Genomic DNA, 13,007 nt, shown 5'->3' with positions numbered 1-13,007 from the left:
TTTCTGCTTTTTAATATTGCATTGTCATCCACTTCAAGTCTAGTTGATCCGGAAGTTAGTTTAAAATCAATTGCAAAAGTACCGAACAGACGAACACACAGACAAGAAAGCGAGTTAATATTGCATTGTCATCCAATTCTAAGCTATGTTTAAAATTTCAAGTCTCTAGGTCAGCGGAAAGCCAGTTTAAAAATTAAAAACAGTTGCAAACAGACAAGATTTGTTCTGAACAGACAGACAACAAAAGGATTTAATAAAAACGTAGTAAAATACTGGTACAAATTCTTGGAATCCATAAAACTGAATATATACAATGTATATACACNATATTGTTCATGTTATTGTTGCTTAATGAAATAAATGGTTAAGACTTTTGAGATCACCACATAATTTATTTCAATTACAATCAATATACCTTGCAATGAAAATTTAGTCTGCTTAACTTGCGCTCTTTTGTAAAAAGCACGCAGTCCACGGTAGGTTTTTTTGTACGGAGTGGGCAGTCCATGGCGCACGCTAAACGTCAGGCAAATCAGCGCTCAAAGGGTTAATATCGGTGGTTAATAAAAATTTTCTTTAGATGTTATAAAAAAGTTATTTATAAACGGAAGAAGGAATACCATTCGTGTGTGAATAAACCTGTGAATCAATGTAGATTTTTATGCTCCTTTATTCTTTACAAATACTGCATCTCTGCTTATTTGATAACTATCGTAAAAAATAAGACACTATCAATGTTTCTTTAATTATAATATACCACCGTTTTTAAAACGGACTAAAAAGTATAAAATAATTATAAAATACTTGTAAGGTTTAAAACGACAAACTTTATTCATGCATCAATTATCTATTGCATGCGCCCCACGTTTGTTGTTTTAAAATTCTACAAGTATTTTATAATTATTTTATAGTTTTCAGTCTGTTTCAAAAACTTAGTATATTAAAAATTATTTTTATTTAAATAATTATTTTCTGCTTTTTAATATTGCATTGTCATCCACTTCAAGTCTAGTTGATCCGGAAGTTAGTTTAAAATCAATTGCAAAAGTACCGAACAGACGAACACACAGACAAGAAAGCGAGTTAATATTGCATTGTCATCCAATTCTAAGCTATGTTTAAAATTTCAAGTCTCTAGGTCAGCGGAAAGCCAGTTTAAAAATTAAAAACAGTTGCAAACAGACAAGATTTGTTCTGAACAGACAGACAACAAAAGGATTTAATAAAAACGTAGTAAAATACTGGTACAAATTCTTGGAATCCATAAAACTGAATATATACAATGTATATACACAAAGGACATATTTATACATTTTATGAATGGTATTTTACTTTTATTTCATCGTGATATAACTTTTTATCCAGTTTTTTTTTTTATATATGTACAATTATCTCTTATACAAGAAATAAAATTACTTCAATTACATTTGTATAAATTACGTTATTTATTTCGTACAATCGTGTCACTAATTGTAAACCTATCATGCATCAGTCAAATGACCGATTACGAATTCTTTTATAAGAAATAAAAAAAACGAAATTTGTTTACATACTGTTAAGAAATGTATTACATTATGTTCATTTGAGTTTAAGTTTGGAACTTATCCAACCATCGGAACCATCCACGTTATTTTCTACAATCTCATTTCAGGCTGTGCTATTTTATTGTTTTAATTTGAAAGGTTCCTAGGCTAATTAATTTCGTATGTGTTAATTATCGTACATTCGATGAAACTGAAGGATCTGAATATAATGTGTTAATAATTCAAAGAAACAGTATGCTATTCCGAGATTACGTGGAATGTTATATAAGGTATAATTCGTTTTTTAAGCGAATAATCCGAAGCTGTTTATGTACATAATCCCATATATAGATATTCCTTTCTTCATTTCTTTACTTTTGTATAAGTTTCCTTGTAGAAGTTGTAAAACAAGTAGAAATTGACTAGTACATCAAGCAGCGTAACAAATCCGAGATTTCTGTTTGAAGAACTACCAGCGATGCATGCTTGTATTACGTAAACTATCATAATTACAAATTGCACCTATTTGGAAAAATGATAATTAAAACAAATTATATAAATGTTTTTATAACTTCATAACTTGTGTAGGACAACAATTTTTGCTTATTAGTTTATAATTGTAAATATATGATTAATATTTTGTTACTTACCATTTGTATGAGTGTAATGTAAGGCTTAATCGGTCTTAGTACACTTGTCATCGTCTCACCGAAGGATGAAAGTAAGTAATAACTGTACATTATCACATGTACGCCACAATTAAGTACTATCAGTGTCAACGCAAGTTCATACGTAAAGTATCTTGCGTACAGCCAACTTATCCAAACCGTTGTTATGTGATGGTATATATGCAGAAACGAAATTTGGTTTTGCTTTTTCCTAAGGATAAATATACCTGTCTCGACCAAATCGATAGCTTTCAAGCCGAGTCCCGCCCATGCTACATAAGCGATCTACGACACAAATGCTTCGTTAAAATTGTAATAAGAATGTTACTTCTCATATATTAGAGTTACTTGCAAATGCATGCATTTTTAATTACACTGTCCAACACAAAAAAAATTTTGCAATATCCATCATGTGATTCTTATAGACATTCTTGTACCAAACACGAATCTGTATTACGTACCGTTTCCGAAAAAACATTGTTTTTGTAAAAATGCATGATTCTCGGGAAGAATAAGGTATTACAGGAAAACTAAGAGAGCGAGGAAGTTCATTTGTAAACCAAAAGATAGAGGAAACTTTCTACAATATATTCATGTAAATCACTCTTTGTATTCGTACTTCTTAATAGTTGTAAGTAATGGTCGAAGTTCGAAAAAATACCGATGCAAGTACTTTACACGTACTATTTTTGTATTTATATGAAAATCTCTTTGCCTAGGAAGAATTTGCTGCACAGTATTGGATTCTACAAACATTTTTGATAAAGAAGCCATTCAATATGAATACCTGTGTGCATTGGTACCTCGGCAATTTACCAAAATATTAATCGACATCACGGCTAGTTGCGCGGTATTTGTGGTGCCCTATATTGTGGTACCCTTTTAATAGTTATCTGCTTTTTATGAGTATTACGATCCGAATTCAGATTTGTATGAGCATATTTCTATATGTGTTATACAATCTAATACATAATACTCATAAAAAGCAAATAGCTATTAAAAGAGTACCAGAAATATATCGGACACGCATATCTACATACGTTAGTGGTGGACCGCGCGACTAGTTTCTTTATCAGAAATGTTTGTAGAATCCAATATTGTGTAGCAAATTCCTCCCAGGCAAAGGAGTTTTCACATAAAGAACAGTACATGTAAAATACTCGCGTCAGCACTTTTTCAAACGTCAACCATTATTAACAACTTACTTACTATTAAGAAGTATGAATGCAAGGAGTGATTTACAAGAATATATCGTGGAAAATCTCCTGTATCTTTTGGTTCAAAAATGAACTTCCTCGCTCTCTTAGTTTTCCTGCAATACCTTATTCTTCTCGAAAATCATGCATTTTTATAAAAACAACGTTTTTTCAAAAATGGTACGTGATAGAGTAATTCTGTTTCCAGATTCGTGTTTAGCACGAAGAACTATAAGAATCACGTGATGGATATTGCAAAAAATGGAAAAGTTTTTATTTGTCGGTTAGTGTTATTAACAAAGATACATTAAACAAGAATTAGGATATTTTGTTATTCCTTATATTGTTCATATACTATAATATGCACAATATATTTGCTGAGTTATTAATTATACCTCTGGCAAGTGGGCTTTCAATTCTAGGTTTCTTTCAGTTCTTGTGTATATGAGATTGTCTATTCCCCATCCATATCTTATTAAAGTATACACGTTCCATGCATTTACCACGATTTGTGAAATGTTAAAGTATCTGATGAACGTTTTGAGTTTGTATGCAGGTTTATTTTGCATGTATTTCGGTCCACATTTCAAAACGAAGTAGAGATATGAGAATGTGATAAAGGCAAGTGGCAGAGCAGAATTTTTAAATATCCAATTTTCTACCACCAACTCTGTAGGATACGTATAACAATTTAAAAATCTTTTATTGTACTCCTCGAACAAAGTTTGTGTAACCTCCTTACTTACTCTCCGCAGTTTGCACATGTATATCCAATTCTGACCGAATCATTGTAGTTCCTTTAGTGATCGAAACAAACTGCAGAAGCGTTCACTACGACGTCGGGTACTGATCGAAAGATGTACGGACTAATGTGCCCATTATATACGACGAATTCATGTATACGGAATGATGCATTACGCAGATTAAATTTAAATTTCAGTGAACTTAAATGCTTCTGTATATTAAGTACATTTGTTTTTTCATTTCCAGCGGATTTCTCCGCTATAATACTCATTCTTTACGTGTAATATGTGAAGTTGACGTATAAAATTGGTACATTGAAAAGACGTCATTGTGTAATGAATTGATTATGGATATGAATCGCTATTTGATGAAAAAAGGTTACTTTTTACTAATTGTGCATGACTCTGAACAATGGACAAAATATAATTATATCTAAATCATAATAAAGACGTATTCAAAAAGCAAATAGTTATGCGAACATCGATTTACATAAATTATGTATACTATTGATTTACGTAAGAATTAACTTTTGACCTATTGACTATCATTATCATTCGACGTAATCTTGATTAACGTAGTTGTAGAACATTGTATGTTACTACGTATGAAGTAATAATTTTTCCGTATGCTATGACTGAATAATCCAAGGACGACTAGACAGTTATATTCAATTTAGAACACATAATTACGCATAGTACATATTTAAAATGGTAAATAAAAGATGACAAAGATTTAGTTATTTGTGTGCCAATGAATTAGGCGCGAGTGTTTGTATATTCGGACCGCATCATGACTTATCGGCTCTGAACGATAAATATAAAATGCTCGTAATATGTTTTGTCGTGTATCCCTTATTTATAGAGCTATTCGTTTGGTTTACAGATACGGTGCTTGTGCAGCAAGTAGATTTTCTAGAGACTATTTTAGAAGAAACATCAGACGATCTGCAAAGTGACTCCGATCGAAGTGGGACTACCTATTGGGTCGGTTCAGACTCCGAGACCGAAAGTGTGATACATATACGAGCAAAGCAGAGAGGTAAGACTGGCAATGATATTGTCGTTTTCAATGTGTTCCTCTGATCGTTGCGCGTGCTACGTTCGATTAAACAATAGCTCTAAAAATACCCAAGCGTTTAGACTAGACGGCCGAATGTCAATTTAGCAGCTAATTTGGAACACGGTGGCTATGTGCCACGTGCTTCATTATCTTTTAATGAGCGGTGAAACAATTTAGTGATTGCAATGAAAAAAATAATTCGCAAGACATTGATAAATCACGAGGAATTATTATAAAAGGAAAATATTTAAATAGTAAAATTCCCAGTTGCCATATCATGAAATACTTTAAAATACGACTACTCATAATGAATTGAATGCAGCTTTATCGGATGCATATCAGTATTCAACAAACGTATTGTACTGGCCGCTAATTAAAACAGTCTACGTCTACCTACACTACGTCGTTCTTCGTATTGGATCCACGATCGTTCACGTACCAGATTCCTTCGGTTATGCGACCAACGCGACGTGCTGGTATGTCCGGTTGCAATTCTTTAGGCGTCGCGACTGCATTTCATGCGCTTCGCTTTTTGCAACAGCCGTTCATCGAACTCAAAATGATCCTTCATCGAATCGATCGGTTGCATTTTCGCCATTGAGCTATATAAAATATCATATAGCTCAATGATTCTCGCTGATTAATTCTCTTTCACAGACAACTTTGCGTGGATCTAGCATCCGATGCAGGACAATTGAAAAATGAATTATAAATGAATGGCCGCATTCGATTCGCGTATGTTTGCTTAGATATATTTTAATGATAATTACGCAGTAGTTGCATTCAAGAATTATTATATATGTATAATTAGTACGTTATGTTCAAAGCTATTCGCGCGAGGAATTTTTGGTTGTGCTGTTACTTAATTGCCTTCTAAGTTGAAGCAAGAATCGGATAATCTGGACATGCTTTTTATAAGCTTATTGCAAATGCCGTTTCTTCAATGTTAAGATCAAGCAACAGTATCTAGAATTCCACGTACACCTCTTTTACATCTAATATTAGATCACCTTCAACGTGATTCATATAGAATTACCATGGACTAGCTGTTAAATTCCGCGTGCATGCAATCATACAAAAATAAACCGATAGAACAACGTGCCGTAGAATAAATTCAGTTGCTACTGTTCGACCTGCAAAGAATTTTCAGTTGGCTGACGGGACGAGATCCTGTCAGCTATCAAATTGCAATACCACATCAATTTATTTTCTCGTGTTACTTGGTTCTTTTTTATTAAATGAACACAGACTGAGATTTGTAAAGATGTATGACTTTTCAAATATTCTACAAACAGAGCGGGACGCAATGTTAAATCTAATAAGTGTGAGCAATTACATAATTTAGAAAAAAAGAGATAGGCATTATCTTGCCTCGTGTAATAGATTTTCATCGCATTAGAAACTTGGTGAAAAGGCTGTCCGTTTGAGGATTCCATGGTTCGCGGCCCAGTTTATAAAATCGAGTCACGGAAGTGGGTCTTCGGCCAGCCAATCGTCGCGTGTTTGCGCCACTTTTAAGGGACTTTACACACAGTCCGTGAATCCATAACGTTCTCAATATTCTTGGATATCGGACTTCGCACAGGAGAGGAAAAAAATTATCTTGTGCATTAATTAATGAGTCGACATTATTTTTTTCCGTCAATACTAAATATTAATTTATAACTGGTCTCGTGCATACTTCTTATGTATTTTTATACCTCCGGTCTGTAGCCAGGAAGTTATAGAAGTCGAACCGGAAGCCACGCTTACGCGGTCACCGGTTGTCGAGTTCGTGACCGTCGTTCGACACGTGATCGGTGACGCGAGCCATGGTAACGGGCTCGTTAATCGAGAGACGACACGTTTCACGGCATGATCTATCCAATAGCGACGCTATCGCAAGGGCGATCGGCCGTTTAATAGCCTGAATTTGCATTTTCATCGCCACAGTCACGGTTTTCGCGCGTGAAAATCAATTAATTCCAATGTCAACGCACGTGTTGCTCAGTTGGATACTAGATTTCCTTTTATCGACAAAAGTGAAGCGCGTTTCATTTTCAAATTATGTGTTCAAGATCTTTTTAAAATTACATAGTGCCACTCACTTTTAATCTAATCCTGCCCAAAAATGTGTAAATCATCAAACATTTGCTTCTTAATGAGTAATTAAACAGTAGTCTGTAGATCTTCTATTAGCTAGCCAAAATTAGTTTTCGTTTAGTACATTACTTTGGACAATCAAATATGCTTTCGTTGTTGTCGAGTCAATGTAGCAAAATCCCGACGAATCAGCGCAAACAGTCGTTGCGGTCGTCGGAAAGTAGGTGTTTAGGCCAAACGATCACTATCACCGAGCGATCGTCTCGCTTTTACTCTCCCAATACAAGGAGCGATTATAGGCACGTATTCTCGCAGCCTTTTTTCCCCTTCGTTAACCGTCCCCATCTTTGTTGCTGATTTCTCGGAAAGGCGAGCGGCTCGATGGGAGCGGTAGCGAGTGCAATTCTGTGGTGCCAAAGAAGAGGCGTCGCAAGCACAGCGGTAACGATCGGGAGCATCACGTGAACTTCGATGAGTTTCCGGCGTCGCCGAGGTCCTCCAGATCGTCGGCTTCTTCGAGATCCAGCTCCCTATTGCAATTCGAATCTCTGGAGAGGACTTGTGCCACATTGTCGCCATCGAGCTATAGTTTCGACTCGTTGGAATATCCTAATCGATCGAACGCCTCTCATCACGGGAACACGTCTCCGGACAGCCTCGAGCAAGACTACGACAAGGTACTGCCGAACGGTTTCGGGGATATCGCGGATCACTTCCCCAGGATCAGACCTTATCGTAGCTTCGAGAGTCTGGACACGTGTCAGAAGGAAGAGGACTTTGACCACGGTGGCCTGACTAATGGATTCACACCCTTGTACCTGAAACGAAATGCGGATCTATCGAAAACGAGAAGCAACGGTTACCACCGGCCAAGGTAAAAATACTTATAACCGAAATATGCAATATAAATTATATTTATAACCGAAAAATGCAACCGCGTTATAAGTATGACTTATTTAGCAAACGGTTAATGTTTTCCTTTCCATTATTTCACGTGCTCTCTATTGTAAAGCTCTGACTAAAGGTTTAATATAACGTGCAACAGCTGCCCGTTTATGATTTTTGGCACGCATTTGCGTATGTTATCTTCTAATGGTTTTTCACAGTGGTTAGGTGAGCGCGAAGGACTATGAATAAAACAGTTATTTCGGATAGTTTAATCACGCTGGTTGCAGTTATCGGAGAATTTTTACGTCCGTTTACAACATTATGCGTAAGATGAAGAACGTTTTGCGACAGGAGGTCTCAGGATTTCCTGGCAACGTTCGACGAGCCCGACAGTTTGCTACATGACCCTCGTTTTCTGGCCAAGTTACCGCAATCACGACCCTGAATAGACCTCCTTGACTTTTACTTTTATTCAAGGAAGATCCGAAATTACGCGCGTGAATGTCTCACTGTCTGATTGTCCTATTGGGCCACGTGTACCGTAGACGGTTATCTGCCCCGTGCATTAATGTCGTGCTTAATTGTATTCGCTGCCGCGACAATCCCTCGCTTCTGAATCCGAAAGATGCATACTAACTAAGAATAGACACGCGGTTTTTAAGTTTCACCTTCTTGAGATATAATGCATAGAACCTAAATCGTTATTATATGCATTCGGGACATTCTTTTGCGCGCTTCAGGGACTTTTGGCACGAGGACGAAGAATACGAAGACGATGATGACGACGACGACGATGACGACGACGACGACGACCTCGATGAGGAGGACCGAATGTCGAACGATAATCGAGCCGCTTGTGAGCTTGAGGATCGACTGATGGTTTTCGGTGACTCTGCGTGCAACTACGCGACGTCTTTGGACTATCGGAATACGATTGACCTGCGCGAGATCGGCGTTGAATCGAAGAGAGACACGTTGTTGGACTTGAAGTCCGGCCAAGCGACCGTGTCGAATTCACTTCGTCTGCTGCAGACCAGGTTAAATATAGCTGGCGGCAGTATGGCGCACGGGCGAAACAACATGGTCGCCGATCATCATCATTACCACCATCATCAACAACAGCAGCAGCAGCAGCAGCAGCAGCGTCACGGGTACGAGGAGCAGCACGAGCTGCGGCAGCACCAGCAGCACCAACGTCAAGGGTGGAGCAAGGAGTGCTTTAATTTTAGATTCACGGAGAAATCTCAAAGCGCGCCCAGTCTGCCTAGCAGCGTCGACGAGTCAGCACAGGGTCCACGGTCGTTGGCAACTTCCTCCTCGAGGGCGACCTCCTTCGTCTCCACGTCGAATCTGTTCGAGAATTACACCCGGGTTGCGAGCGTACCCGTCGACTTGAATCTCTGCGGTGTCTATGTTGCACGGTACGATGATGCGCGAGTGAGTCCTCACGAGGAGAACGAAATGGCGGAAGTCACTAGTGTTCAGGCGAAGAAGCGGCTGGACAACGTCGAGGGGCTGCACCAAAACGGCGGTGAAAAACTGTTGAAGAACTTTCTGACAAGCTCGGTCAGAACTCAGGCACCGCAGAATACGATGATAGATGGCAAGAGGGAAAAAGTAGAGGATGAACAGAAGGAGGACGATGAAGAATGCGCAGGGGAACACTGTTCGAAACTGCAGCGGGAAGCGAAACAAATTACATCGACAGTGAAGACGCAAGATCGCAATTGCGTGCTCGATATGGCGATAGCAATGGAGAACAACATTGACGACGCGGTCGACGACATGATTAAACAATTCAAACGCGAGGTCGAGGAGGCTACCTCGAATGCCAGCAGTGCGCTATCTGGTACCGATAGCATTCAGAGAACTCCTTCTGGTAAACAGCGACCGTGGAAGGTAATGAACAACGCCAGTTACGAGCTGGCTCAGCAGTTCGAGATCGACGAGAAGAATTTCCGACCGAACAGAATCCGGAAAGAAAATGGTGACGAGAGTGGAAAACCTCAAAAAATCGGACGGAAACGTGTATTGAATAACGCCAGTTACGAGTTAGCCCAACAATGCGATTACATCAGCGCTCTTCAAACTTCCAGAGGCGCCTTTCAGAGAATGGATGCTTGTGACGAGCTAGAGGAATCGATCTCGGGACGATCCTCCCGACTTAAGATCTCCGACATGGTGCATCAGATGAGCAGTAGCTCGACGTCAAATCTCGCTAGCTATCAACACGAACCGTATTTGGACACGAGGAGATATTCCAAGTCAACGGAGAATATTTCCACGCAATTTTCCAAGGGTCCGTTCACCAGGATCCCGATCAATGAGTTGGGCCAGCGACTAAAGAAGCAGGAAGACGACCAATCATTTCTGAGTCAGATAAAAAAAAACTCGGATCCATTTTCAGCTTATGGAGACGATACTAGTGGTCCCGCGTTAGTAGAGGACGAAATAGATTTTCCCTGCTTGGAAATCAAACCTATAGGAACTTCCAGCTTGGAGGGGGGCGTACCACGCGAAGAAACAAGCGTCCAGAAACTTCAAGAACAACCATCCCCGATACACGAAAACGTCACATCAAACGCTTCACATCGGACTTCGGACGCGCAGTGTCTGATGACCGCATACAACCCTGATCCATCCAACGAGACGTGCTCCTCAAAGAAATCTTTCATCGGTAACCCTTACCCGGAAAAAGTCGCGCGATTGCAGCAACCGTCGAAGGAGGAGGCTCTCGCAGTTCAACACGACGGAAGCGGCGGTGAGAGCAAAAGACCTCCGGCTCGCAATCACTTGTCATCAGGTTCGCCGTGTAACAGCGGTACGAATACCGGAGAATTGCTGTGGAGGGTCATAGTAGAAAAGCAGGCCGCGGAGAAGGAGGTTTCCGCGGAGAAGGTTACGATGAAGAAGAAGGACAGGGAGGTGGAGGAGGAGGAGGTGGAGGAGAAGCGGAATAACGAGAGAGAAAAGGAACCGATGGAGAAGGAGGCAGCGGAAGCAGCGAGGGGACACACTGTCCACGGTGTTCGTTCTCCCCCACCAAGCGGTGGCAGCAATAGCGACGGCCTGGAACCCGGTGAACGTAGTGGGAATCCAGTGGTGGCCGTGGCAGTTGATACGAATCATCGCGACAAACGTCACGAGGAGAACGCGGCGGCAGCAGTAACAACAACAACAGCAGCGCCGGTCAGGTTAAACGACGGCCACGCGACGACGACTATGTCGACGACTACCACAACGAAGGCACGGCCGTTCGTCACGGCGACCACCCCGAACAATGACGTTACGTCCGGGGCTAGATTCGCTAAGGAGGAAAGGAAAAAGGGTGGTCTCGGTGGATTTCTTCAGCGATTCTCGAAGCTTCGTTTCAGTGGTAGATCGAAAGTGCCGCGCTCCGAGGTGCAGAAAAAGAGTGACATGATCGGTCATGTGAATCGCGCGAAAGTGACTGAGGAGAAGGTTAAAAAGGAACCAGACTATATCATCATCCCGTTGCATCCCCCGGAGGAGGAAAGACAGAAGGTACAGCATAATGTGGCACCGGGGACCAGGACGGACAGCGGAACCGACAGACCCGTCGCCGAAGTTCAACGAAGCGTCTCCAATATTAGGTAAGGCCTTCTATTCTGATATGAAATAAGCTACTATCTCTTATCCAGTTGGATAAACGGATAAACGGTTTGCTCGTTCTGAACGAAAATTTGTTCAAAAGTCGGACAATATTTGAGTTTAATCACAAATCTGTTATCGGCCGGAATTTCAATTACGATTTCTGATTGCAATTCCAATATTAGTAGACTGTCAAGACATTAAAGAGTGTAGAGCACTATTTCCATGACTTCTCTTCTGTTATATATTAGTTTCTCTTAATTGAAACCATATCCGGTTAAGAGCCTACTGAGTATTACAGTTTAAAGGACAATTCACTGTTTTATGTACTCATTTTCTTCGTTTCTATTGCTGGTAAGGAGTAAGGGGCATCGCGTTATATGCCGCCGATCGCGTTGACTTTGACCTCAGCAATTGTTTACACAGTTTCGCGCGACGATATACATGTAGGAGCAGCATGAATCACGGTTTGTGCCACCTTCTATGGCTTCCACGTATAAATATTTATTTCTCAACCATGTCGGCACCATTTTCAATTCCGCTGTCGTTTATTTGATCGTTCTCAGTACAATGTACTGAGAGACAACGAACGGTTATTACGGGAATTATTCGCACACGAGAGACAATAAACGGCGAATCATGGTTTCTTTCGTTCGTAAATTGGCATTCAATGTAAAATCAGACGCAGGCATTGATTTCAAACCCAGAACGTGGTACAGCTTATATAATTAGTAGATTATAAAAGTAGTTAATAGCTGTAGGTACACATGTAGCCTTGATTTTCTGTGTGTAAGCTTGTCGCATTACTGTCAACATTTGCATATAACATCTTCAAGCAATTCATGTTCGTGCTTATGCAATGTCTATAGTGATTAATAATGATATCATTACAGTGTCACAAGATATTTGACAATTTATTGGTATCTATCACAGTACATTATGCTTATTACATGTAATTACAAGATTTGAGGTACATGAAATATACATAATTATTTTGAATATTGTAACTCTTGTGTACAACATACGAATTGGTTTCCGCGATGCGTTTAATGCGCGAGCATGTAACCAGCAACGAGGTCAGCGATACCGATGCAACGAGGCTTTCGTAATGGCGGCCAGAGTCGACGAACAGCCGCCGGAGTGGCGTGCTTCCACCCACTGCTCGATTACTCGTTCGTTTTAATATTTTTAAGCGACCAAAAGTCGAAAGCACGTGACTTTTTCTCTCAATTATC

The 13,007-nt window shown here is 39.8% G+C and overlaps 2 protein-coding genes across 13 annotated transcripts in view; one reads left to right on the top strand and one right to left on the bottom strand.

The window, feature by feature from the left end:
* Positions 1–13,007, top strand: part of LOC108633017 (uncharacterized) — a 68,293-nt gene that overhangs the window by 13,831 nt on the left and 41,455 nt on the right. For all 12 annotated transcript variants that reach the window (XM_026810907.1, XM_018037929.2, XM_018037926.2 and 9 more), the window contains exons 3-5: positions 5,014–5,169; positions 7,642–8,146; positions 8,901–11,774. In XM_026810907.1, the coding sequence (XP_026666708.1) occupies positions 5,014–5,169; positions 7,642–8,146; positions 8,901–11,774 (3,535 nt within the window). The remainder of the gene's footprint in view (positions 1–5,013; positions 5,170–7,641; positions 8,147–8,900; positions 11,775–13,007) is intronic.
* LOC113463877 (elongation of very long chain fatty acids protein 7-like) lies at positions 1,422–4,234 on the bottom strand. Its single transcript, XM_026810918.1, has 4 exons — positions 4,134–4,234; positions 3,783–4,057; positions 2,174–2,476; positions 1,422–2,045 (listed from the first exon to the last, which is right to left on the bottom strand). The coding sequence occupies exons 1-4, from the start codon at positions 4,174–4,176 to the stop codon at positions 1,887–1,889; spliced, it is 780 nt and encodes a 259-aa protein (XP_026666719.1). The 5' UTR covers positions 4,177–4,234; the 3' UTR covers positions 1,422–1,886.

Source organism: Ceratina calcarata, unplaced genomic scaffold, assembly GCF_001652005.2.
Source record: "Ceratina calcarata isolate Rehan_Ccalc_2016 unplaced genomic scaffold, ASM165200v1 scaffold180.2, whole genome shotgun sequence".
NCBI lineage: Eukaryota > Metazoa > Arthropoda > Insecta > Hymenoptera > Apidae > Ceratina > Ceratina calcarata.
The sequence above is the reverse complement of the archived record's forward strand: the minus strand, read 5'-3'. Positions and strand labels throughout refer to the sequence as shown.

Coding starts and splice junctions, on each gene's coding strand:
- LOC113463877 (XM_026810918.1), bottom strand. CDS start 4,176: ATGATTCGGTCAGAATTGGATATACATGTGCAAACTGCGGAGA. Junction 4,058..4,133: donor ACATGTGCAAACTGCGGAGA/GTAAGTAAGGAG, acceptor CGTATCCTACAG/AGTTGGTGGTAGAAAATTGG. Junction 2,046..2,173: donor ACATTACACTCATACAAATG/GTAAGTAACAAA, acceptor TTTTCCAAATAG/GTGCAATTTGTAATTATGAT.